Raw genomic sequence first — 26,156 nt, forward strand, 5'->3', positions numbered from 1 at the left:
CTATCTGTCTGTCTGTCTGTCTGTCTATCTATCTATCTAAAAATGTCTAAATGGCAATCCATTAGATAAATTATTAAAGCAAGTGCATTTTAATGCAATATTTATATATAATAATTATATTAAAAATTAATGCAAGTGTCATTGTTTTAAAGAAAGAAAGCAAAACATTAAGAAGGTGTAACCCGTTATTGTTATTGTACTAATGCATTTCAAATTAAACTTTTTACAAAAAAATATATATATATATTTAAAATTAATTTCGTTTAATGTCTTTCGCTGTTGTAAATCATATTATCACTATGCATAAAATAATCTCACCGTTCCTAATTAAAAACGACACAGCGCCATCTAGTGTTCAAATACAAACAAATGCGCCACTTCTGTTATTATAATAACGTGACCTCCTTTCTAACAAAATATATACTTACCGGTGTTTAACAGAGCTCATAATCAAAATACTCTAATGTAACCACTGATCTATATATATTCTCTTTTATAGATCAGTGAATGAAACACATAACACGTTTACCTCTGTTTACACTGTAGAGTCAGTAAAGCGGAACTGATGTGCGTCGCTTTTGTTTCCGCCGGATACAGAGAGCGCTGGATCTACAAAACATAAACAGATTAACACCAACACGCTTGTTTATTACAATGGGCTTCTACTGTCAATAAAGCCGCTATGAGGTTTGCTTACAGGCTGTTCAGCAGTGAATGGAGGAGGTTTCTGAGCAGGGATATGTCCTCATACACACAAGGACAGAGTCCAGAGGCCAGAATCAGAGAGTATTTCTACTACATCGACCACCAAGGACAGGTACTGAGAAGAGTACTATAATCACGTTTCATTTATATCATTACCAGAATCATGATTTACTTCTCTCTTTTAAGCTGTTTCTGGATGACACCAAGGTGAAGAACTTTGTCACCTGTTTCAAAGGTATCTTTGGGGGTTTTGAAATACAAATAAAAATTATTTAAATGATTTGCATACATGCATACTATTATACTATTTTGTGCAATTTCCTTTTGGAATATGCATTTGTCATGTGGTCTCTATTACTTTAATATAAACCTCTTTGGCTTGGCTACTTACACAGTCATTATGAACAGTAAAATAATCCTAATTTTATCCTTCTGTAAATTTTAATTATAAAGAAGTACTGTGAGTGTAACATGGTATAATTATGATAATGTCACAGTACTGTATGGTTATCATATTCCAAACCCATGGCAAAGTTAAAAAAAAAATTGTGGTTTGTGAGATGAAAAGCTAATAATTATAAATAAAATAAATTAATTAATAATAAAGAAAAAACTTTTTTGTTAACAAATGTTTACAGCATTTATTTATTTTTTACCTAAACAAAAGCTTCAGAATTTGAATGTATAAAAATAATTTCTGACACAAATGTTAGTATTTTAAATTGTGTTGTAAAGTAAAATTATTATTCAAATATCAAATGTTTTTTTTAATTTACAGTAAAATTTTAATTTTCAACTTATACTTCTGTTAAGTTGTATAATTTTAATAGTTAATTTTAATAGTTAAAGCAACATTACCAACAAAAGCATCATTTGCATCATTAATAATATGAGAACCGTGAACGTGAATATGTTGTTAAAATATTGAAATATAAGGTCAGTGTTAGTTTATCACTGACATAAGATCTAAGGTTTTTATTAATTCTTAAAACAGTTTTAAATTTGAAATAAAGAAAAAAGTAAATTCTGAAGTTAAAGTTGTAATAAATTTAATGTTTTTGTCTTTTACACACACACATATATATATATATATTATTCAGTTTTTTTTTTATATATATATTTTATTTCAAGTAACAAACGTGTTGTTGTTGTTGTTTTTTTAATGTAGTTTTAGTTTAAGTAAACTACTTTAACCCAGCTTTAATTAAATATTTTACATCTGAAGGTTTTGGCTGATATAAAAAATTAAAAACAATAATTTTAAACTGCCATTAATTACTTAATATTTGAAATGCACTAAATAGTTTTTTCCCCATTCATGTTCTAACTATAAAGCAAATGCTAAATGGCATCAGGCATTATTAAATAAAGAGTTGGAACCAAATCAACCACCTCTAAGATTAACTGGCTCCATTACAATATAAAAAAATGTATGCTATTTTACAACTCCAAAAACTCAAAGGTCACTTGTTTATTGTTATTTGATTTTTTCTCTCTCGTTAGACCAGCACTTCTTAGTGTTCTTCTTCAAGCGTCTGAAGGTCAATCAGAGCGGGAGATATGAACAGGATTTCCCCTTCCTCTCGCTGTGCGGACGCGAGCGTAACTACCTGCGCTGTGAAGACCGTCCTGTTGTGTTCACGCACCTGTTATCGGAGGCGGGGCTTGAGGAGCGTCTGTCATACTGTGGAGGCGGAGCCAAACTGAGCGCTCCGTTCCGCCCGGAATCTCTCTTCATGCATCCGGTCAGCGGAAGAGTGTACCATCCTGGACCGGAGCTGGGGGGAGGCGTGGGGTTGGTTCGGTCAGCGCTGGCCATTGAGCTGAGCACTCACTTTGAGTACGCCACGGGTCAGGAGAGCACGGGACAGCCCACGCATTTCATATGGGCGGGGCTTCGACACTCTCTGACCAATGAGCTGGCCAAACATTTTCCCCTTCAAACAGATGAAAGTGTGAAGCTGCAATGATTCACTTAACCTACAGATCGATTATCATCATTAAAATCCTGCTGAAATTAATGTATATTTATGCATATTCTGAATATACTGCTGAAATAAATGTATATATTGGGTCTTATTATGTCTTGTCTTGCATATTAATGGTAGTCAGACAGTGATATACAAACAGGGTTCAAGATGAGAAAAACGGAGCGACAGACGAACTGATTCAATTTAGTCATTTAGGCTGGAGGAACCGCTCCGGTTGATTCAATCATTCAATTCAAGCGAGTCGCTAGCAAAAAATAAAAGAAGAAAATAGATCAAAGTGCCATTAATTTGTCATAGCATTTGCATATTGCTCGTTTGTTGATTTTGATTGCTTTTATTATCCTCATTTGTTAATCACTTTGGAAAAGCATCTACAAATTACTAAATGTAATGTAATAGGCTAAATGTAATTTTCTACCCATTAAATTTTGGTCTACAACACCTACCCACTACTCTAAACCAACCCCTTACAATCAGACAAATACTGTAATTACTGGTGTTCAGCGTGACAAAAATAACACTATATTATATAACTTCACTTTCTCAAATGATGGTGAGTCTGTGCGCACTGTGTACTTGTGACATAACTTTAGTAACTCGCCTACTAAGAATGTGTATATATCATTTTTGGGCATGTCCTTCAAAACCTGATGTGCTGACTAACTAGACATCATTTGAAATATGTCTAAAAACCTCCCAAAGCTTTTTGAAGCATGCATTCAAAACCTAGTATGCTGTCTTTGTAAACAGCTTTTGACAGCCGTCTCAAAACCTAGTGATCTAATTAAGCAGACAACATTGTTGGCCATGCATCACTTAATCTTAAAGTGAGTACCCAACACAAACAGTTTTCTTTGTTCTTTCATTTCAGAATTTGTTAGGTATATGTCTTAAAACCAAGTGAGCACCCTAACCAAACAGCTTTTTTGCTCCTACATCTCAAATCTTAGATTGCTGCTTAAGTAGAAAGCATTTGTTGGGCATGTGTCTTAAACCTAGTTCGCTCCCTATATAGCATTCGTGGTCATGCATCTCAAATCCTAGTATGTTGTCAACATAGACAATTTTTTGCAATTGTTTAGTGCTGTCAATCGATTAAAAAAAATTAACTAATTAATCGCACAAATTTTTAAAATTAATCGCGATTAATCGCGATTAATCGCAGTTAAAAGACTGAAACTTTTTGGATATGTAAATGTAAAATGTAAATAATTCATGTAAACTCAAGACAAAGAAACTATTTAAATTCAAAATATGATTGTTTATTGGAATTTTTGTTTAACTTGTAACACAGATTTTCTCATGTAAACAACATACCTGCAATAAACCATCATTTATTCTCCAAATTAACTATTGGCTTGAAAGCCATATTTATTACAGAAATAAAAACACAGGCATGTAAGTACCATTTGAATTTCAAAACAATCAATGCCAATAAAAAACAAAAATGATTTCCATGTTGAATTCTAAGTGGACTGCAAAAAAATTCCAAAGTATAGTCATTGCCAGTGCTTTAAGTGGGCCGGTACCCACTGGTACTCAGTACTGCCACTTCCAAATATAGCTCTTGAGCGTACCGCCACCTCTCCGTGCGCCCAGAACGTGCTTGTAGCGTACCGGTACGCTCATCTGGACATCTGTTTTAATAGAGGTTTTAATCTTTTACCGGCACTGCCGATTTTCAGAGCGCCCTTCACAATGCGAGCTTCCTAATTCATCACACCCAGAGCAGAAACTACATTACCCATTCACCCTTAAGTTATACAAGTGAATAGCGCGTGTGTCGCTTTTCCCACTGTTAAGACACTGTCAACAACTCAACGTGGCCGGAGAAGGTGTGTGAAACTCGTTGTGAGTTATACTAAAGCAAAATCTTGAGTATTTATTGTCTGATAAACATTAAAAACTGTCTGCGGAGGTTGAGTCGTCCTGCAGCCCCCGCTGGCTGCTCATTGGCTGCAGCATCTTTTTTCTAAGTTCTAAAAAAAATACCGTAGACGGCAAGGCACAAATTTAGATATTCATTTATCTAATTAATCTATAGCCTATGCACAAAGACAATATGATCTTTTTGTCCCCTTTTTGTTTTAAAGCTTGATGAAGAGAGAGAGCGCAAGTTGCTGCAGCTGAGGAGGACAGTGCACGCGTACAGGGGTGATTGACAGTTCGCGGCACTGTGTACAAAAAATACTCCGCTACACAATTATTTCGTTATTTCGTTTAAGCTTATTAACGTTAGCGTTACAGAAAGGTCTGATTTACGCACTGTTACAGTCATTGTTTTTTTTTTTAAACAATGACATTTGAGTTCATGATTTTAATGTTGCTGTTTCTTGTGGCAGACTAAATGAAGAGTAATGTTTCTTGTGGCAGACTGAAGAGTTATCCGGCAGAGTTTTATACTGAAACTTTCCGTCTAAAAGTCCTTCCTTGGTCTTATCCATATTTCTTTGCACGTTGAACACACAAGGCCACAACTGGAAATAAAAAAAACTGCAACCGCGTTAATTGCGTTATTTTTTTTTAACGCGTTAAATATTTCAAATTAATCGAATGCGTTAACGCGCTAATTTTGACAGCACTAGTCAAAACCTTTTATTCTGATTGCATTGATTGAATTTTTGGGCATGGATCACTAAACCTAGTACGCTGCCTAGACAGCATTTTTGGAGCATATGCCTTAAAATCTAGTAAGCTGACTAACTAAACAGCTTTTTCAGCATCAATCTCAAAACCTAGTATGTTGCCAAAATAGACATCATTTGACACCCAAAAAGCTCCCAACTAAAGTAGCACTTTGCTTATGCATCTCAAAATCTAGTATGCTGTCTATATAGACAGCTTTTGACAGCTGTCCCTAAACCTTGTGATCTGACTAAACGGGCAGGATTTGTGTAAAGGCATTACTAAACCTACTATCCTGCCTATGTAGATTTGGGTACTTGTCAAAACATTGATGAATGCATAGACTTAATTTTAGAGCATGCATCACTTAACCTAGTGCACTGCCTAACTAGACAGCATTACTTGGGAATATGCCCAAGTGAGCACAGTACCCATGCATCTCATCACCTAGTAGGCTGTCTACATTGACAGCTGTCTCAAAAAGCTCTTTTCCAGGTGAATATCTGTTAAAATGTAATTTGAAAATGTAATAAAATGCAGCATCATTCCTCCAGTCTTCAGTGTCACATGAAATCATTCTAATATACTGATCTGCTGCTCAAGAAACATTTCTGATTATTATCAATGTTAAAAGCGCTATTTTTGTGGAAAGTACACTATTAGAAAAAAGGGTTCATTGGGGTTCTATATAGAATAGGGTTCTTTACTCAACTCCAAAGAACCTTTTATGCTAAAAAGGTTCTATAATGACAAGAAAGAACCCTTTTGGCACAACGGTTCTTTAGGCTATTATTCATTCATATATTACATTATTCTGCAACATTTTGTATTTGTAATTAAATTATTGTTTGTAGTAATAATATCACATTTTAATCATGCTGATTTTTGGAGAAAAACTGAAATGGCACTCTTCGTGTGATATTGATTAACTACATAAAATGATATAAATATATACATTTTCTAACCCCCATATCTTGAATTTTGTGATCATTCACATGCATTCATAAATGCAATACACCGAATAATGCAGTGAAAGAACGCACTCAAACTGCACACGCGCCGCACGCACTAGTATGACTTCATCATGTAACTTTACATTAGCCTAGATGCGGGCACTTTTTAGGCTTTTTAGTTTTTGAATATACTTGATACTGTTAAAAGGCACATCACTAAAACAAAAAATACGAGTTCACATATCACACCTAAACACGCGTGGAAAACATAATTAGAACTAGCTACTAAATTAGTTAAAAATGCCTATCCATATACAGCTATGATTCGCGAACCCCAAACTGACTCAAATGATTCGCTCCGAACTCCAGAAACTGACTCAAATGATTCGCGATCCCGCTCCGAACTCCCGAATTGACTCAAATGATTCCCGCTCCGAACTCCCGACGCTCCGAACTCCCGAAATGACTCAAATGATTCCCGCTCCGAACTCCCGAAATGACTCAGATGATTCCCGCTCCGAACTCCCGAAATGACTCAAATGATTCCCGCTCCGAACTCCCGAATTGACTCAGATGATTCCCGCTCCGAGCTCCCGAAATGACTCAGATGATTCCCGCTCCGAACTCCCGAAATGACTCAGATGATTCCCGCTCCGAACTCCCGAACTGACTCAAATGATTCCCGCTCCGAACTCCCAAATTGACTCTAATGATTCCCACTCCGAACTCCCGAAATGACTCAGATGATTCCCGCTCCGAGCTCCCGAAATGACTCAGATGATTCCCGCTCCGAACTCCCGAAATGACTCAAATGATTCCCGCTCCGAACTCCCGAAATGACTCAGATGATTCCCGCTCCGAGCTCCCGAAATGACTCAAATGATTCACGCTCCGAACTCCCAAACTGATTTAAATGATTCGCGATCCCCAAACGGACTCAAATGACTCGCGAACCCACTCCGAACTCCCGAACTGATTTAAATGATTCGCGATTCCCAAACTGACTCGAATGATTCGTGAACCCGCTCCGAAGTCAGAACACAGCTCATTCCCTTTGAAATACTGGGATAAAATCTAAATAATACATATTTAAAAACTAATCATTTACTATCGTTGAGAAAACTGCTACAGGGCACAGTATAAATATAGTAAAAGTGATTTGTTATATTAAATAGTAGATGTAGTAAAACTTAAAGTAAAGTGAATAATATGAAAAGTGAGTACAATGGTACAATAACATGTGATATAATAGATTTATAATAGCATAAAATTATATGTATAATATGAATACCATAATAAATAACTGAACAACAATAGTTTAATAATTGCAAGAAGAATATGTAATATCAAGGGTGGAATAATACAGAATAGACAAAAATGTAGAATAAATTAATAGTAAATTAAAGAGTAAAATAAAACATTTTGAAATGTAATTTTAAAATACTATATGTGTAATAATTATTTATCAAATTAAGACACAACTTATGACACAACACAAACAAATTGTGGACATGAGTTCCAAATTGTGTTTAATCAATGAGCTCCTTAAGTTTAATTTATACATGTACACACACACACACAGATATATATATATATATATACACACACAGATATATATATATATATATATATATATATATATATAATAAAAAAATCCTATGAATCAATCTCAGCTCAAGAAATTTAAAAACTTGATGATGCTTGACATTTTGTTCTATAATGCACATTACGCATACTCATGCTGAAAACACACACATTTTGAATGCTCCCCTCAAAAAACTTTATATTAATCAAAATTAATAATCATTATAACAACATCACAATGAGTTTATTATGATATTGCAGCTGGATTCACTATGAGTTCCTATGTCTTTCATTTCTTGGCTATTAACATCATGTAGTTTTTGTGTAAAGACACACACAGTACATTATCATCATTAAACAGCCTGTGCAAAGCTTTTTAAATGCAGTCTATAGTATTAGAATATGAGCTGGTCATTCTGTCGATTCATTCAGGGCTGCTCTGGGTTTAGTACAAACACAACACTAGTCTGTGGTAAAGTCTTGTCTCTGAGAACAGCTTTCCTCAGCTTTCCTTAAGGCTGTCCTTGTCCTGTTTGCAAATGACTAAAAGAGAAGAAAAAAGAATACATAGAATCAGTTCACAGTTTTATGAAAAGCAATGCAATCCTTATAATCAAGTGATGATAAACTTAATCGGTAACACTTTTGAATAACGGTCCATTAGTTAATATTAGTTTACTTTAGTTAACATGATCTAAGCAAGAACAATCCTTCTACAGCATTCATTAATCTTAGTTGATGTTCATTTCAACATTTACTAATGCATTATTTAAATCAAAAGTTGTGCTAACAATGAAAAAAATGTATTTTCATTAACTAACATGAACAAAGATGAATAAATACAGTAATACATGTATTGTTCATTGTTTGTTCATGTTCGTTAATGAATTAACTAACATTAATTAAAGGACCATTATTCTAAATTGTTACCACTTAATCTTTGTAAATAAGTAACGGTAGTGAAATTAAAGAGAGAAGCTTTAGCTCCATCATTAATCTAGACATTTAGTTTATTATATAAACGGCAATATAAGTTAAAACGTAATAGAAATTCATTTAAACTTTGAATTCTTATAAAGTCTCAGGTTTCACTGCTTACGTTAGCGATATCGCTAGCTATTATTAATAGTCTGACACTGGTGGTTAAATGTTAAAAATGACCAAAAAACATCGAGAAAGAGCAGCTTAGTCTTACCTGTGAAAGATAACACCCCGAGATCTGTTTTTATTATCGTGTGACAGTTTGTAGGTGTCCAATCTGTCGATGAGTCAGGTGTGTTTTCTTCTGTCCTGATGTGAGAGTTATGAAAGTTGCCCGCTCCAATATGGCGGCGACGTTGACGTGCGGTCGAGCGGCCAATGAGGCGTCTATGTATTTATATGTCTATGACTCCGTACTCCCGAACTGATACAAATGATTCGCGAACCCGCTACGAACTCCCGAACTGACTCAAATGATTCGTGAACCCGCTACGAACTCCCGAACTGACTCAAATGATTCGTGAACCCGCTACGAACTCCCGAACTGACTCAAATGATTCGTGAACCCGTTACGAACTCCCGAACTGACTCAAATGATTCGCGAACCCGCTACTACCGAACTGACTCAAATGATTCGTGAACCCGCTACGAACTCCCGAACTGACTCAAATGATTCGCGAACCCGCTACGAACTCCCGAACTGACTCAAATGATTCGCGAACCCGCTACGAACTCCCAACTGACTCAAATGATTCGCGAACCCGCAACGAACTCCCAAACTGACTCAAATGATTCGCAAACCCGCTACGAACTCCCGCACTGATTCAAATGATACACGATCCCGCTCAGAACTCCCAACTGACTCAAATGATTCGCGAACCCGCTATGAACTCCCGCACTGATTCAAATGATTCGCGATCCCGCTCCGAACTCTGGTACTGACTCAAATGATTGACGAACCCACCCTGTTGTCCAGGGTTATTATCATTAACAAAAATGTTAAAACCATAGAAACATTTTTATTACATAAATAAAAACATTTTTCAGTTGCAAAGGCAACTTTTGTAGTTTGTTGAAACACTAAAATTACACTAAAATTATTAAGTAAATTAAATAAAGCTATACATTTATTTAAAAAAAAACAATATAGACATACTTTAATAAAACAAAAATGCACATAAAATTACAAAAACTAAAAAATCTATTTTAAATCAGACCTATAATATTATATAATACTAAAATAGCATTGGTTTTAAACAGCAGCATTCAATCACTCAGATCTGTTTTCTTCTGCAGGTTCTCATTTCCTCAGTTCAAGTCTCTCATCATCATCATCAGCATCAACAGTATTTCAGAACTGAGTCTCGCTGAACTCATCAAGAAAGTAAGAGCTCTTCACATCACAGATACATGAAGAAACACAGCAATCCAGATGTGTGTCATGAGATTGATGAGGTCGGAGTGGGGACTCGTCTGGGGTGTGTTTATAAACTATATAAGGTCTCCCAGCATTTAAATAACACATAGTGCTTTATTTATTAATGCATGTTGATGGTAGTATTACTCACTGACTGTTTCTGATAGAGGTCAGAGGTCGCCCCTGAATGAAAATAATAATAAAAGCATTTCAGATTATATATATATATATATATATATATATATATATATATATATATATATATATATATATATATATATATATATATTCAGCCTTTTAACAATATTCTTTATTTTTTATGTATTATAAAAGGGCTGAGAAAATATAAATATTTATTCATCTATTTTTTTGTTATATTGTCTTAAAATGTTGTTTTAATTATATCTATATATATGTACACACACACACACACACACACACACACACACATATATATATATATATATATATATATATATATGTATGTATATACAAACACAGAGAGTGAGAGTATTGCAAAAAAAAGGCAGAAATATATCAAGATTTCAAGACAATATAGACTATTTCTAGACTGGATTTCTGGATGTGAATGGGTGCCGTCAGAATGAGAGTCCAAACAGCTGATAAAAACATCCCAATAAGCACTCCAGTCCCTCAGTTAGCATCTGGAGAAGACAAAAGATGAAACAAATCCAGCATTAAGTTGCTTTTAAATGAAAATATGAAATATGTGGATTATTGTTATGTTTTTATCAGCTGTAATTTTACTGACGGCACCCATTCACATCCATTGCTGAGACACTGATGCAATGCTCCATTTCTACAAATCTGATGGAGAAAAAAACGTATCTACATCTTGGATGATCTGAGGATGAGTGAATTGTGTTATCATACAGAATCTAATTGGGATTTGTGTTGATTGTGTGCATGGATCACATTCCCCCTAAACAGTGAGTCAGAGAGTCGTGAGCTTGCACAGATTTCTCTGCAAACGCTGCATCCGCATCACAAGAGACTACAAGAGCCGCACGATTACACCGTGAGTTCACCATATCAGAAACTGGAATACATGAAAGTGTGGTTTTTCACATCGTCTTAAAGATGGCTTTATCAGAGTGGCTGCACTCCCGGGTGTCTGGTATCACAAAAGGAAACAGTAAAGGAAGCTACTTCCTGCGGTTGAACTGAAGCCGAGCCGAAAACATGGAGCCCAGACCAAAGGAAAAAATGCCTTAAAATCCAATTTTCCCTAATACTAATAATAATAATAATAATAATAATAATAATAATAATAATAATAATAATAATGTCCTAATAACAAATTCAGCAATGCTGCTTGTTGTGGTCCAATAGCATTAACAAGTCATTTTGAACATGTTTTTGGTTAATCTTATGATTAGCTAATAAAATAGGTGATGATGTAAAGAAAATTATTATTGAAGTGCTTTGGGTATAAGAAAAGTGAAATATAAATAAAATGTATTATTATTATTATTATTATTATTATAAAAAAGCTTTTATGTACAACAGTGATTCATGAATGTGTTTTGTCCAATAATATTTAATTTAAAATACAAATAAATCAATTAGTAAATAGAAATATTAAATAAATAAAAATCTAGTATGTTTAGTTTTAGTAAATAATATCATGCATAGATTTTTTTCGTAAATAAATAAGTACTAAGTAAATAAATAGTTATTTTGTATATCAATTTGCAGAGTAAAATAGTTCATGAGCGTTATTTAATATTTAAATGTTATTGTGTTTTTATTAGTATTACGAATAACTATATACTTAGGTCTATGTATATAAAATGTAATATATATATAATTTCTTTTTTGATAAATGTGATAAACGGTATTTATGTTTTTTTTTTTTTAAACGTATTATATCGTAATGTGTGAATATTCAAAGATTCATATCAGTATTGAAAGATTTTTAAAAAGAATTCAATGAATGCTAGTCTCTTCAGATAAACACAATCGCTTTGTCTTCGTGCCTCCGTGTTGTCAGGGGCAACAGTTATTTTTCCGCTCCAAATCGCCTTTATTCCCATCACCGTCACCTTATTGGACGATTCCCCCGTCAGTCCGTTGTTTGTATCGAGCTGTGATTGGCTACCACATGTGTCAGTCAGAAGCGACGCGATTCTATTGGCTGAACCCCAAGGACGCAATGCGAGGGATCAGCTGTGGCTCGTGCGCGTACAGGCAACAAGTGGATTTGCTGATTTTGAGTGAAATAGTTACTTTAAAGATCACATTATGAAGATAAATAAATGCGTTTAGACACATATATAGTTAAACCCGTGTCCCGCGTGTGTTAGATACGTGTAAAGGAGCCGTTAAAGTAGAGTTCGTGTTCTGATAGCAGCGTTTAACGGGTTTTTTTTACCGTTACGTTTGCGAGGTTTGATAACATGCGCGCGCTATTGTGAGTAACGTACAGGTGTTATTATTACAGGTGAATATGACAGAAAAGTACAGTAATAAGTCTGAGTTTATGGTGTGTGACTCTGGATCAGATGAGGATATATCTGCTGAGGACGGAGGCTCGACAGAATCAGTCCGCAAGGTAACGTTAACTTTCAGAAAACATTACCTCAGATGTCACATGCTAATTCATTACTTATTGCTTAACATTAAAACCATCAACGCAATAAGAAATAACAGATTGAGGCACTTACTCAAAAGTACAATGGTGTTACCTGATTCTTTCAGTAAACTGATTCAATATAGATTCACAAACTATGGTATTATTGTTAAGTATTAATAATAACATAGTACTAGCATGTTAATAGACGGATACCATGACGTTCTTTAATGTCCTTGCAATGAAATTAAATAGTAACACTTTACAATAAACATCGTAGTTAACATAGACAGTACTTGCACAGAATTAATTTAATTATTAATGCTAGTTCATGGTAAGTTCAACATTTACTAGCACGTTACCAAAAGCAAACTTTGTAACGTCTCTGCTAACATTAGATAATGGACTCTGAACATTTTTATTAATAAATGCTGTAAAACATGTTGTTAATGGTTAGTTCATGTTAGTTAATGGACTAACTGATGTCAACAAATGAGACCTTACTGTAATGTGTTGCCATTAAAATAATATATATATATATCATTTGTTATTTTGCATTTTATTTAGATTATATACATGCATCTTGTTTGTTTTGTATATATGCACACATTAAATATTTAAATTATATATATATATATATATATATATATATATATATATATATAGAGAGAGAGAGAGAGAGAGAGAGAGAGAGAGAGAGATAGATAGATGGATAGTCAAATAATAGATAGATAGATGATAGATAGTCAAATGATAGATGGATGGATGGATAGATAAGTAAGTATGAAGCATAGAGAATAGGACAGAAGTGCAATGTTGTATCGATAGATAGATAGAAAGATAGATAGATAGATAGATAGATGGATAGTCAAGTGATAGATAGATAGATCAGAATCAGAATCAGAATGAGCTTTATTGCCAGGTATGTTTACACATACGAGGAATTTGTTTTCGTGACAGAAGCTCCGCAGTACAACAGAATGACAGAGACAGAACATAAAACACATAATAAAAGAATAAAAAATACAAATAAGTAGATACTGAATGACAATATACAAATGACAATTGTAGGCAGGTATATTACAAAATGAAGTTATGTATGTACATATATATTGTGTGCAAAATTTAAGTGTATACTAAGTATGTGTGTTAGATAAATAAAGTGTGTGTGTATATAAATATAAAGTGTAGTGTGTTCGCCGTTATTATAAGCTGTTCATAAGATGGATTGCCTGAGGGAAGAAACTGGTCCTGTGTCTGGTCGTTCTAGTGCTCAGTGCTCTGTAGCGTCGACCAGATGGCAACAGTTCAAAGAGGGAGTGTGCTGGATGTGAGGGGTCCAGAGTGATTTTGACAGCCCTTTTTCTCACTCTGGATAAGTACAGTTCTTGAATAGAAGGGAGAGTTGAACCGATGATTCGCTCAGCAGTCCGGACTACCCTCTGTAGTCTTCTGAGGTCAGATTTAGAAGCTGAGCTGAACCAGACAGTTACTGAAGTGCAGAGGATGGATTCGATGATGGTGGAGTAGAACTGTTTCAGCAGCTCCTGTGGCAGGTTAAACTTCCTCAGCTGGAGAAGGAAATACAACCTTTGCTGGGCCTTTTTCACAATGGAGTCAATGTGAATGTCCCACTTCAGGTCCTGAGAGATAGTGGTGCCCAGGAACCTGAATGACTCCACTGCAGTCACAGTGCGGTTCATGATGGTGAGTGGGGAAAGTGCAGGGGGGTTTCTCCTGAAGTCCACGATCATCTCCACTGTTTTGAGCGTGTTAAGCTCCAGGTTGTTGAGACTGCACCAGACAGCCAGCTCTTTTACCTCCTGTCTGTAAGCAGACTCGTCACAGTCCTGAATGAGGCCGATGAGTGTGGTGTCGTCTGCAAACTTCAGGAGCTTGACAGAGGGGTCCTTAGATGTGCAATCATTAGTGTACAGGGGGAAGAGCAGTGGGGAGAGGACACAGCCCTGGGGAGCTCCGGTGCTGATTGTACGGGTGCTGGATGTGTATTTTCCCAGCCTCACTAGCTGCTGCCTGTCTGTCAGGAAGCTGTTGATCCACTGACAGACGGAGGTGGGCACGGAGAGCTGATTTAGTTTGGGCAGGAGGAGGTTTGGGATGATCGTGTTGAAGGCCGAGCTGAAGTCCACAAACAGGATCCTCACATAAGTCCCCGGTCTGTCTAGGTGTTGCAGAACATAATGCAGTCCAATGTTTACTGCATCGTCCACAGACCTGTTTGCTCTGTAGGCAAACTGAAGAGGATCCAGCAAGGGCCCAGTGATGTCCTTCAGGTGGGCCAGCACCAGTTTCTCAAATGACTTCATGACTACAGACGTTAGAGCCACAGGCCTGTAGTCATTTAGTCCTGTAATTTTGGGTTTCTTAGGGATGGGGATGATGGTGGAGCGTTTGAGGCATGAAGGGACTTCGCACAGCTCCAGCGATCTGTTGAAGATCTGTGTGAAGATGGGGGCCAGCTGGTCAGCACAGGATTTCAGACAGGCTGGTGTAACACAATCTGGGCCTGGTGCTTTTTTCCTTTTCTGCTTCCGGAAGACCTGGCGCACCGCATCCTCGCTGATCTGAATTGCAGGTGCCCCACCTGAGAGGGGGGATGCAGGAGGTGAGAATGGTGAGAGTGCTTGATTGGAGAGGTGTTCAGGATGGGTTGCAGGAGCTGTTAATTGTGTGAACGGTTGTTTGGAGAGGCATTTGGGGCTGGTTGCAGGAGTTGTGAAGGGTGTGAATGGTTGTGTGGGGAGGCGTTCAGGGCAGGTGATGGGTGTTCTTTCAAACCTGCAGTAAAACTCGTTCAGATCGTCTGCCAGTCGTTGATTCTCTACAGTGCTGGGGGGTGGTGTCTTGTAATTGGTGATGTTCTTTAGACTTTTCCACACTGATGCGGAGTCGTTGGAAGTGAACTGAGTCCTTATTTTTTCAGAATAATTCCTCTTTGCCACTTTGATCTCCTTTTCCAATGTGTATTTAGCCTGTTTATACAAGACATTGTCCCCCTTCACGTAAGCATCTTCTTTGGCCTGACGGAGCTGTCTGAGTTTTGCAGTGAACCACGGTTTGTCATTATTGTAAATTAGTTGAGTCTTTGTAGGAATACACATATCCTCACAGAAACTGATATATGATGTTACGGTCTCTGTGAGTTCATCCAGATCGGTGGCAGCAGCTTCAAAAACACTCCAATCAGTGAGGTCAAAACACGATTGTTGTTCTGTCTCTGTGATCTGATCAGCGAGTTTCTGTAAAGCTGAGCTCACATGCGCTTGAGGATGGATGTAAACACTGACCAGAATGAACGAGTGAAACTCCCGCGGCGAATAGAACGGCTTGCAGTTAATGAAGAGTGTTTCGAGATTTGAGCAGCACGTCTTCTTTAACACAGTTACATCTGTACACCACCGTTCATTGATGTAAAAGCATGTCCCGCCGCCGCGCGATTTCCCAGTGGATTCTGATTCGCGATCCGCTCTAAACAGCTGAAAGTCCGGCAGATGGAGCGCGCTGTCCGGTATGGTGTCATTCAGCCAGGTTTCTGGAAACACAGAGCAGCAGAGTGTGTGAAATCCTTATTAGTCCGAGAAAGCAGTAGGAGTTCGTCCGTTTTGTTGGGTAGAGAGCGGAGATTTGCCAGATGGATGCTAGGCAACGGCGTTCGAAATCCGCGCTTCCTGAGTCTGACGAGCGCTCCCGCTCGCTTCCCCCGTCTGCGCGTCCTGAAGCGCTTGATCAGCGCCGCCGCTCCTCCGATAACAACGTTCAGTAAAACGTCTGAATAATTGAAATCCGGTAAAATATCCTGTGGTGTGTTCTGCCGAATGTTCAGCAGTTCTTCCCTGGTGAAACTGATGGCAGGAATATAACTAAAGACAGGACAAACTAACAAAAACACAAAAACATATGCGGAGCTCGTCACGGAGGCAGCCAACCTGTATCGGCGCCAGCACGACAAGATGATAGATAGTCAAATGATAGATAGATAGATGGATGGATGGATAGATAAGTAAGTATGAAGCATAGAGAATAGGACAGAAGTGCAATGTTGTAGTCTAAATATGCTAATTTCAGGTGATGTCATGACAGGTGTGTGTGTGTGTTTTAGGGATGTGACCCTCTCGTCTCAACCCAACGCAGCAAGCTGCAGCAGCGGAGAGCTAAACTCAACCAGCAGATCAACCGAGAGCTTCGTCTGCGCAGCGGAGCTGAAAACCTGTACAGGTATCAATACATTTGCAAATACTGAGGGGCATGTTTTTCATAATAACACACACTGTGCCCAACACCCTGCCTGACCCAGAACTAACAGGAAGTGACCCGTGACACGCCTCTCTGTTGATGTTGTGATGTGTATTTATTTAGCACTGGGTGGTATGACCAAACTCTTCCATTGCATTACGAGTTTACGTTTCACCAGATATACTGCAATATAAATGGTGTAGTGTTATAATGGCTACCAGCTTATACTTTTACACAATACATGAGTGACATACATGGTGTTTTTTTTCCAGGGCCAGCAGTAATCAGAAGGTGAAGGAGACTGTTGCATTAGAACTGAGTTTTGTGAACTCAAACCTTCAGCTTCTCAAAGAAGAACTAGAGGAGCTCAACAGCAGTATGAACGTCTACCAGACCGAGAGGTTGCTTACACATGCACTTACTAGATCTCTTTATTCAAACATTGTTTACTTGGTTACCTGATAAGTTTCTGGATAACTTGGCAGTGAACTTGAAATACCTTCTGCAGTATTCAGCCTTCCGGATAGCCTGGTATCACACTTTGATAATAACTGGGTAGACTTTCTTGAAGGAGAAGGCAGAAAAAAAAAAATCACAGGTTTTTTTAGATAAATCAGGTTTGAAGCATGCAGAACACATTTGTAGATTTGTTTAAAGTAATAGTTCACCCAAACATTTAAATCTGTTGAAAATGTACTCACTCTCAGGTCAGCCAAGATTTGGATGAGTTTGTGTCTTCATCAGGTTTGGAGAAATGTAGCATTGCATCAGTGTCTCAGAAATGGATGCTCTGCAGTGAATGGGTGCCGTCGGAATGAGAGTCATAATAACATCACAATAATCCACAAGTTAAAATGCCTTGATGGATTTGTTGTTCAAACACACAGCTTTCGGCTTCACAGGACAATGAACTGATGGACTGAAGTGCTGTGATGTTTTTATCAGCTGCTTGGACTCTGACGGCACCCATTCACTGCAGAGCATCCATTGATGAGACACTGATGCAATGCTGCATTTCTCCAAATCTGATGAAGAAACAAACTAGAATTCTAGATGCAATTCTAGAATAATCAACATTCAAAGCATTTTGTAGCTTATTTCTTTACATGCAGTGTGTAAAATATAAACTTCAAACATTCACAAACGGATACATGTTGTTGTTGCAGTGAGACAGTCAGTGTTCCCATGATTCCACTGGGATTGAAAGAGACTAAAGAGATAGACATGACAGTCCCTCTTCAGGTGAGATGAACAGAAAGATTACATGTCGACACATCCAGTGTCTAAATCTGTCTAGAAAGAGTTTTTCTCTGCTGTTTCATCAGGATTTCATCAGTGAACATTACAGTGAGGACGCGTCTCTGTACCTGAACGAGATCCGGGATTTTATGGAACTAAGACAGGTCTGTTCAAGTCAACATGCAATGCTGTTCTTTAACATGCACTAAAGAATAATTAAAAACAAGACCAGACACATACAAAAATAACAAAATGTTATAAAAGAACTCTTATGTAGATTTCTCAAATTAATGATTCTGAAGACATTAAGCATGAATTCCATAGCTTTGTAGATTTCAAGTTAAATGATACATTTCGAATATTTCTTTTTGGCTTTAAATTTTTTCGCTGCTTTTGCTATTTTGATAAATGCATTAAAAGTGACACAACTGTTCAAAAGTTTGGGATCAGTGAGACGTGTAATGTTTGTTAAAGAAGTCTCTTCTGCTCATCAAGGTTGCATTTATTTGATTAAAATGCAGAAAGAAAAAAAACAGTAATCTTGCAAAATGTTATTTCAACATAAAATAATGGTTTCTATTTTAATATCCTTTAAAATATAATTTATTTCTGTGAAGCGCAGCTGAATTTCAATCATCCACCTCCAGTCTTCAGTGTCACGTGATCTTCAGAAATCATTCTGATATACTGATTTATTATTAAAATTATCAACCGTTGTGCTGACAAATTTATTTTTAGGATTCTTTGTTTATTAAAAGCTAAAAAATACAGCATTTATTCAAAATATAAATCTTTTCTAATAATATAAATCTTTGCGATCACTTCTTAATTTAACACATCATTGCAGAATAAAAGTTTTAATTTCTTTAAACAACAAAAAAAACAAAGAATAGAAATTCCCCGAACCTAAACGTTTCAATGCTAGTGTATATTGTTAGAAAATATTTTTCTTTTAAATAAATGCTATTCTTTTTAACTTTTTATTCATCAAAGAATCCTGAAAAAAAGTATTACAGGCTCCAAAAAAATCTGAAGCAGCAAAACAGTTTCAACACTGATAATAAATCAATATATTATTAACATTTCTGAAGATCATGTGACACTGAAGACTGGAGGATGATGCTGAAAATACAGCGGAGCATCACAGAAATAAATTACACTTTAACAGATAATCACATAGAGAACAGCTAATTTAATTGTAATAATATTTTACCTAATTTTTTATCAAATAAATGTAGCCTTGGTGAGCAGAAGAAACTCCTGTAAAAAAAAAAACCATTCTGATCCCAAACCTTTGAACAGTAGTGTATATGATTTAAAGAATCTTCTTTCTTATTTTCTGGAAAATTGGAAAAGATTTCTTGATATTTTTGAACTCAGTGTCATCAAATTAGATAATATTAGGCCTTTTTTGCAAATCAGTGGCTGAGTTACGAGGCTGAGTTATGAGAAACACAAGTAAAATTGTTATTTCTGAGCTGAAAATGATGTCTTCAGTCTTCACCTGTTATCTCCGTAGTCCATGCGAACTCCCAGCAGGAACGAAGCGGGTCAGGAGCTGCTGATGGACTATTATAACCAGCTCTATTTCCTGGATCAGCGCTTCTATTCACCGCACAGAAGTCTGGGAGTTCATTTTCACTGGTGAGACACACTGCTGCACACAAACACATGATGAATGACTGGAGACAGAGCTTCTGATGGCGTGTCTCTTCACAGGTACGACTCACTGACCGGCGTTCCTTCAGTCCAGAGAGCGCTGGCCTTCGAGAAAGGGAGCGTTCTGTTCAACATCGGAGCACTTTACACTCAGATCGGAGCCAGACAAGATCGCTCGACACTGACTGGCATTCAGAGCGCTATCGATGCTTTCCAGAGAGCAGCAGGTACTGATTCATCCGGATCCGTCTGTTTATCTGAGCCTTTCACAGGAAACACTGTCACAGTGTGTTACAGAGATATTCATGTGCTTATCATTTAAAACAATTCTGATAGTATCACTCTATTAATATTTATAACAAAACATTTAACGCTCTTTCCAACATGTTTCGGCTCATTATTTACATTAATGTGCATTATAACAACATCATTATTTCTAATAGAAAAACTATTTAAGAATTGATTCTTATTATTTTTTTAATTAAACAATACCACTTTACTTGACAATATACTCTACCATTCAAATGTTTGGGGTTGTGTTTTTGAACAAATCAGTATAGATTATAAAAAAGTATGAAATATTACAATTTATAATAGCTGTTGATGATCTATGGGAAAATATCTTAAAATGTAATTTATTGCGGTGTTCTTCAATGCTGAAAATAGTTTTCAGAATAAAATAATAACAGCATTTATTTGAAATAGAAATCAGTAGCAACATTACTTTAGGTCAGCCTCTGCTAAATAAAAGTATAAATTTTTATTTAAAAAAATATTTAATTTTTACAAATATTTTAACATTTATGTATTTATTTTGAATAAATATTTTCGTATTTTAAAAATATTTTTACAAAACATTAATATTGCATTTACATTTACTTTTAAAATCAAATGTAATTTTCCCCCCATTATAAGCTATTTAAATGTAACACAAATGAAATCGGACATTTTGATTGGCTAAACACATCAAAACAGTTGAATCTACCAAATAATACTATATTATAGTAATAGGTCACAAGGTCAGCAAACAAATGACTGCTGAACTGAAGTTCTGAAGCTCTTTGCTTATATAAATGAACTTGTAAACATGATGTGTGTGTGTGTGTGTGTGTGTGTGTGTGTGTGTGTGTGTGTGTGTGTGTGCAGGTGCGTTTCTCTACCTGCAGGAGAATTTCTCTCATGCTCCCAGTCTGGATATGAGCAGCCCTGCGCTAAGCATGCTGGTCCGTCTCATGGTAGCTCAGGTAATGAAAGAAAGAGGCTCATAGACATTAAATACACATTTCAGATTCATATGTTTGAGAAGACATGTAACACGTCACATATTTCTGAGTTTATCTTGTGTAGGTTCAGGAGTGTGTGTGTGAGAAGGTCATTCTCAACGTGCAACACAACAACCTGAATGTGCTTCTGCAAGCCGCCCAGGAGGCAGCGAGGGTAAACACACACACACACACACACACACACAATGTAATGGGGTTTTATGTGTTAATAACTGTGTGTGTGTGTGTGTGTGTGTGTGTGTGTGTGTAGGTATCAGACGTGTATTCTCTGGTTCTTCAGGCGATGTCTGTCGAGTTACTGAAGGACTACGTTCCCTTCTCCTGGATCTCTATGGTTCAGGTCAAAACGCATCATTTCAGAGCGCTGGCTCATTACTACACCGCTGTGGCGCTGTGTGACGCCTCAGGTGACCTTCACTGACTGATGACATCATGCACACATCAAAAGTTTGGAATGATAAGGATTTTTGAATGTTTTAAAAAGAAGTCTCCTTGTTTGAAACTATGTCTCAGTAGCATTCAACAGTTTGGGGCAAGTCATTAATACGTGTTCCAGTTTGTATCGTGCACGTCATTCTAAATAAACAATCTTTTATAATGATAATTTTCATTCAAATTGCAGACTGACTGCTAATGTTTTTTTGACAACTAACAGGCATGTCTGATGAAGATGAGGATGAAGGTGGAGAGATTAAAGCTCTCGTACAGGTTCACACCAGACGACCGGAAAAACTCAACCTTCAGGATCCAGAGGACAAACGGAGACTGGGTTTGTGTCGATGCTTTTTCCGCAAACACAGATGTACAGTTTCAGTGCAGGAGAAAATTTACTAGTTTGATGTCATTTTGAAGGTAAAGCTCATCTGCGTAAAGCCATCATACGTCACGAGGAAGCCCTGCGTCTTCACGGCGTGTGTAAAATGCTTCGAAAGATGGACATCCTGCAGGAGGTTCTGTCACACGCTCACGCCTGCTCGCTGGAGAAATACTCGGAGATTGATCAGGAAGATGATTTCTGTGAGGTCGCAGAGGCTCCAGAGATCCAGTGTGAGTGTTTATATGAACAGTTAGGGTTAAATCTGTGTTGATGTGGTAGATGTGTTTCTGTACCACTCATACTAACCTCCGGTTCAGGTGTATTATCATTATCTAAAACTAAAACCACAAAAAATGTGGTTAAAAAAATTAAAAAATAAATAAATAAATAAATAAATATATATATATATATATATATATATATATATATATATATATTTATTTATTTCAGCCAGCTACAAAGTAAACATTTCTCACTTTGGAACAGTAAAATAAAAAAATGAAAAAGAGAAATATTTATTTGGCAACTAGCTGAAATTAAGTTTGTTGCATATATGTGACCCCAGAGCACAAAACAGGTCTTAAGGGTCAATTTTTCAAAATTGAGATGTATGCATGATCTGAAAGCAGAATAAATCATCTCTCCATTGATGTGTGGTTTGTTCGGAGGACTATATTTGTCTGAGACACAACTATTAAAATCTGGAATCTGAGGGAGCAAAAACATCTAAATATTGAGAAAATCATCTTTAAAGTTGTTCAGATGAAGTTCTTAGTAATGCATATTACTAGCAGACATAATGCAGGAATTGTATAGGTACAGGTAAACTTATTCTTTTTTACTTTGACCTTTGACATGTCTCCTACAGCTCATACACAGCAGAAGCCTGACATTAAAACTCCTGATTTCAGCGGCGTCAGAGTGACCGATATCTTCCAGCGACTGGTAACATCTCACACAAACACTGATGTGCTGTGAATGTTGCAGACGTGTGTAATGTGTGTCACCTGTTGTGTGTGTGTGTGTGTGTGTGTGTGTGAAGGGGCCGCTGTCTGTGTTCGCCGCACGGAATCGCTGGGTGCGGCGGCACGCGTGTTTGCTTCGAGGAGAGGCGGGGCTTGGGCTCACGCTTCGAGGTGATTCGCCGGTTCTGGTTGCTGGGGTGTTGCCAGGGGGATGTGCCGCGGTGAGAGATGTCATTAGTGAGTTGCATTTAAAATGCTTGTTATTATTCAATAATGCATCATGAGTGTGTTTCAGGAGGCGGGGCTCCGTGAGGGCGATTATATCGTGGCTGTGAACGGCGCAGACTGCAGGTGGGCTGAACACGCAGAGGTCATTCACACGCTGAAGAGCTGCTCAGAAAGAGGACTAGAGCTGGACGTCATCACTCTACACTCACACGAGGTACAGCATATGTCAAATACTTAGGGCTGCGTAAAAATGATTGATTTCTCGATTTTAATTGATTTTATTAAACAATGGACCTTTTTCACATATCCGGGTTTATTAGATTTCTAAAAACTGATTGGGGTTGAATTATTATATCCGTATTTTTCAGTATAAGTCGCATCAGTCCAAAAATAAGTCATGATGATGAAAAAAACATATGTAAGTCGCATTTATTTAGAACCAAGAGAAAACATTACCGTCTCCAGCAGCGAGAGGGCGCTCTATGTTTACAGTGTAGACTACAGGAGAACTGAGCAGCATTAGAGCGCCCTCTGGTGGCTGGAGACGGTAATGTTTTCTCTCAGTTCATTTCTCTCGCTTCATGTGAATTAATTTTGATAAAAAGTCGCACCTGACTATAAGTCGCAGGAACAGCCAAACTATGAAAAAAAGTGCGACTTATTGTCTGGAAAATACGGTATGTAAAAGTGCATCTCAAATACAATAGAATGCATGCAAACGCAATGAAGATATTTTGTAGATATCCTACTGTTAGAATATCACAACTTAATGTTTGATTAGTAATATGCATTGCTAAGAACTTCATATGAACAACTTTAAAGATGATTTTCTCAATATTTAGGTTTTTTGCTTCCTCAGATTCCTGATTTTCTAATAGTTGCATTTCAGACAAATATTGTCCTCCGAACAAACCACACATCAATGGAGAGATGATGCATACATCTCAGTTTCTAAAAATTAACACTAATGACGGGTTTTGTTGTCCAGGGACACATATATATCCAAAATAATCAAAACTGAATGGAATCGAATCAAATCAAATCATGAAATTTGTGTCGAAACTCTGTCCTAAAAAATAATAGAGCATTACATATAAAATAATACCGGAAAATCTGTTTTTGGAATGAAACAGCTTATTGAATTTTTATACAAAATAAAAAAAATTGTTGAGTATTATAATACATCATGCTTTTATGGCTCATATATTCTGATATAGTGAAAAATTTGAGACTCAAACTGGGCAAAAATATCCAATTTGGTGCAGATGCTGATATTTATATGATGATATTCTGACTTTTTGAAAACGCTTTGAAGCTTGATGAAATCATGATTTAAAGCAGTAAATGGTGTTTGGGTAGGTTGAGAGGAGGATGAGTCCCTCTCCTGCCGGTGAGAAGGAGTGTCAGTCGGGCAGCCAGAGGAGAGCGGGACGAGAAGACGAGCGCAGATCCTCCTCGTCTCTGAGGAACTGGAGCTGGAGACTCGGAAGCACCTTCAGTCTTTCCTTTGGTAACTTCAGAGAGAGTGAATCCATGTTCTGAAAGCACACGAGGAAAAGAACAGCCCTCTTTTACAGACTAGAGCACGATTATGTTTTAGGAGCTGAAGGAAAATTAGCCGGTTAGCTACATCATGTAAAGTTATTTACATTAGACACTATGCTGTAATAGTCCAGTGTTTTCAGAAAATAGTGTCTTGCAGCAGCTCCAGAAGGCATTAAAGGAATTAGTCGGGTGGCTCTTTGTGTCGTTTATATGGGACACATCCAAAATAGTTTGACCAGTAGCATTGTACGTAATCAACCAATCGTGGCATGTGAGAAAGTGGGATCTACAGAGAATGATCGAAACGATGCAAGTTCGTTTTCACCTTTTAGGCTAAATAGAAATCACAGCGAGGAGGTGTCCCGTAGAAATGGCCTGTATGGTCACCCTAGGAATTAGACACGCAAGAATGAACGTTTGCTGGAAATATACTCACCCTCAGGCCATCCAAGATCAGAGAACGAGAATGTAGCATTGCATCACAGTGAATGGGTGCCGTCGGAACGAGAGGCCAAACAGCTGATAAAAACATCACAATAATCCACAGCACTCCAGTCCATCAGTGAACATCTGGAACATTTTTAAATAGTCTATAATCCATAATAACACTTCCTCCAGTTAAAAAGTGGTCTGGTCTGATTTAGGAGAGAGATCTGCACAGATCACACCTTTTACAAACCGAAAACATCCAAAAAACAGCAGATTGTGGGTGAATTTTGATGTGAGAGACGACAGGAGATGGACTTTTTCACTGGAGGGAGAGTTATTATTGAACATACACTTTTAGTCGAAAGCAACAGTTTGACGTTATGAAGGTCTGGATGGATTTGTTTCAGCTTCTCCAGATGGTAACTGATGGACTGCAGTGCTGTGGATTATTGTGATGCTTTTATCAGATGTTTGGACGTTTCCAGCTAAAGTTCATTTTTAAGTGAACTATTCCTTTAAGAATGTATTTTTGCACAGAAAATGATTGTTTGTTTTGTTTTGTGTGTGTTTATTGTATGTTTATTAGTTGTCAGAAGCATTCCAGCTGCTCTCTGCCTTGATGATTTAAAACTGCATATCCTTCGCAAGCCTCTTTATCATGACAAATAAATCAAGTTTTTCATTTAAATGCATCATTTAGATATTTTGCTAATTTATATGCATAATAGTGCACTCAAGTAAAAAGACTCTTTTAATATATAGGCAACAAGAATCTCAAATAAACTCTTGTTAGACAGAAATGTAAAACACACCCTGTTATATTCCTCTCTAATGCTCTAGCTGCTGGATTTTGGGGGTGAAATCGGCCTCATTTTGTGTAATCCTAAT

At 37.0% G+C, this 26,156-nt stretch overlaps 3 protein-coding genes and 1 long non-coding RNA gene across 4 annotated transcripts in view; 2 read left to right on the plus strand and 2 right to left on the minus strand.

The window, feature by feature from the left end:
* Positions 1 to 630, minus strand: part of arhgap39 (Rho GTPase activating protein 39) — a 41,704-nt gene extending 41,074 nt beyond the window's left edge. The window contains exon 1 of the mRNA XM_052586511.1: positions 530 to 630. The gene's annotated coding sequence lies outside the window, so the exon portion shown is untranslated. The remainder of the gene's footprint in view (positions 1 to 529) is intronic.
* On the plus strand, positions 569 to 2,784 carry cb20h8orf82 (chromosome B20 C8orf82 homolog). The gene is made up of 3 exons (XM_052586512.1): positions 569 to 817; positions 892 to 940; positions 2,209 to 2,784. The coding sequence occupies exons 1-3, from the start codon at positions 683 to 685 to the stop codon at positions 2,673 to 2,675; spliced, it is 651 nt and encodes a 216-aa protein (XP_052442472.1). The 5' UTR covers positions 569 to 682; the 3' UTR covers positions 2,676 to 2,784.
* A 9,636-nt stretch (positions 2,785 to 12,420) lies between these two features.
* rhpn1 (rhophilin, Rho GTPase binding protein 1) lies at positions 12,421 to 25,956 on the plus strand. Its single transcript, XM_052586513.1, has 16 exons — positions 12,421 to 12,831; positions 16,970 to 17,085; positions 17,376 to 17,504; positions 18,270 to 18,345; positions 18,429 to 18,506; positions 19,862 to 19,986; positions 20,062 to 20,228; positions 21,148 to 21,245; positions 21,349 to 21,438; positions 21,535 to 21,691; positions 21,940 to 22,053; positions 22,137 to 22,331; positions 22,970 to 23,046; positions 23,144 to 23,287; positions 23,362 to 23,508; positions 24,654 to 25,956. Exons 1-16 carry the CDS (start codon positions 12,727 to 12,729, stop codon positions 24,834 to 24,836), a joined length of 2,001 nt encoding a protein of 666 aa, XP_052442473.1. The 5' UTR covers positions 12,421 to 12,726; the 3' UTR covers positions 24,837 to 25,956.
* On the minus strand, positions 17,511 to 21,328 carry LOC127984045 (uncharacterized). The gene is made up of 4 exons (XR_008160535.1): positions 21,162 to 21,328; positions 20,077 to 20,258; positions 19,847 to 19,999; positions 17,511 to 17,667 (listed from the first exon to the last, which is right to left on the minus strand). It is a non-coding gene; the product is annotated as an uncharacterized LOC127984045 (long non-coding RNA).
* Positions 25,957 to 26,156: the final 200 nt, after the last annotated feature.

The sequence above is a fragment of the Carassius gibelio genome, chromosome B20 (genome assembly GCF_023724105.1).
Source record: "Carassius gibelio isolate Cgi1373 ecotype wild population from Czech Republic chromosome B20, carGib1.2-hapl.c, whole genome shotgun sequence".
Classification (NCBI taxonomy): Eukaryota; Metazoa; Chordata; class Actinopteri; order Cypriniformes; family Cyprinidae; genus Carassius; species Carassius gibelio.

Bases quoted from the DNA above. Each gene is read 5' to 3' on its own strand.
- rhpn1 (XM_052586513.1), top strand. From the start codon at position 12,727: ATGACAGAAAAGTACAGTAATAAGTCTGAGTTTATGGTGTGTGACTCT. The intron at 23,047-23,143 runs GTAACATCTCAC...GTGTGTGTGAAG, and splicing joins CCGATATCTTCCAGCGACTG to GGGCCGCTGTCTGTGTTCGC. The intron at 23,288-23,361 runs GTGAGAGATGTC...AGTGTGTTTCAG, and splicing joins TGCCAGGGGGATGTGCCGCG to GAGGCGGGGCTCCGTGAGGG.
- cb20h8orf82 (XM_052586512.1), top strand. From the start codon at position 683: ATGAGGTTTGCTTACAGGCTGTTCAGCAGTGAATGGAGGAGGTTTCTG. The intron at 818-891 runs GTACTGAGAAGA...CTCTCTTTTAAG, and splicing joins ACATCGACCACCAAGGACAG to CTGTTTCTGGATGACACCAA. The intron at 941-2,208 runs GTATCTTTGGGG...CTCTCTCGTTAG, and splicing joins CTTTGTCACCTGTTTCAAAG to ACCAGCACTTCTTAGTGTTC.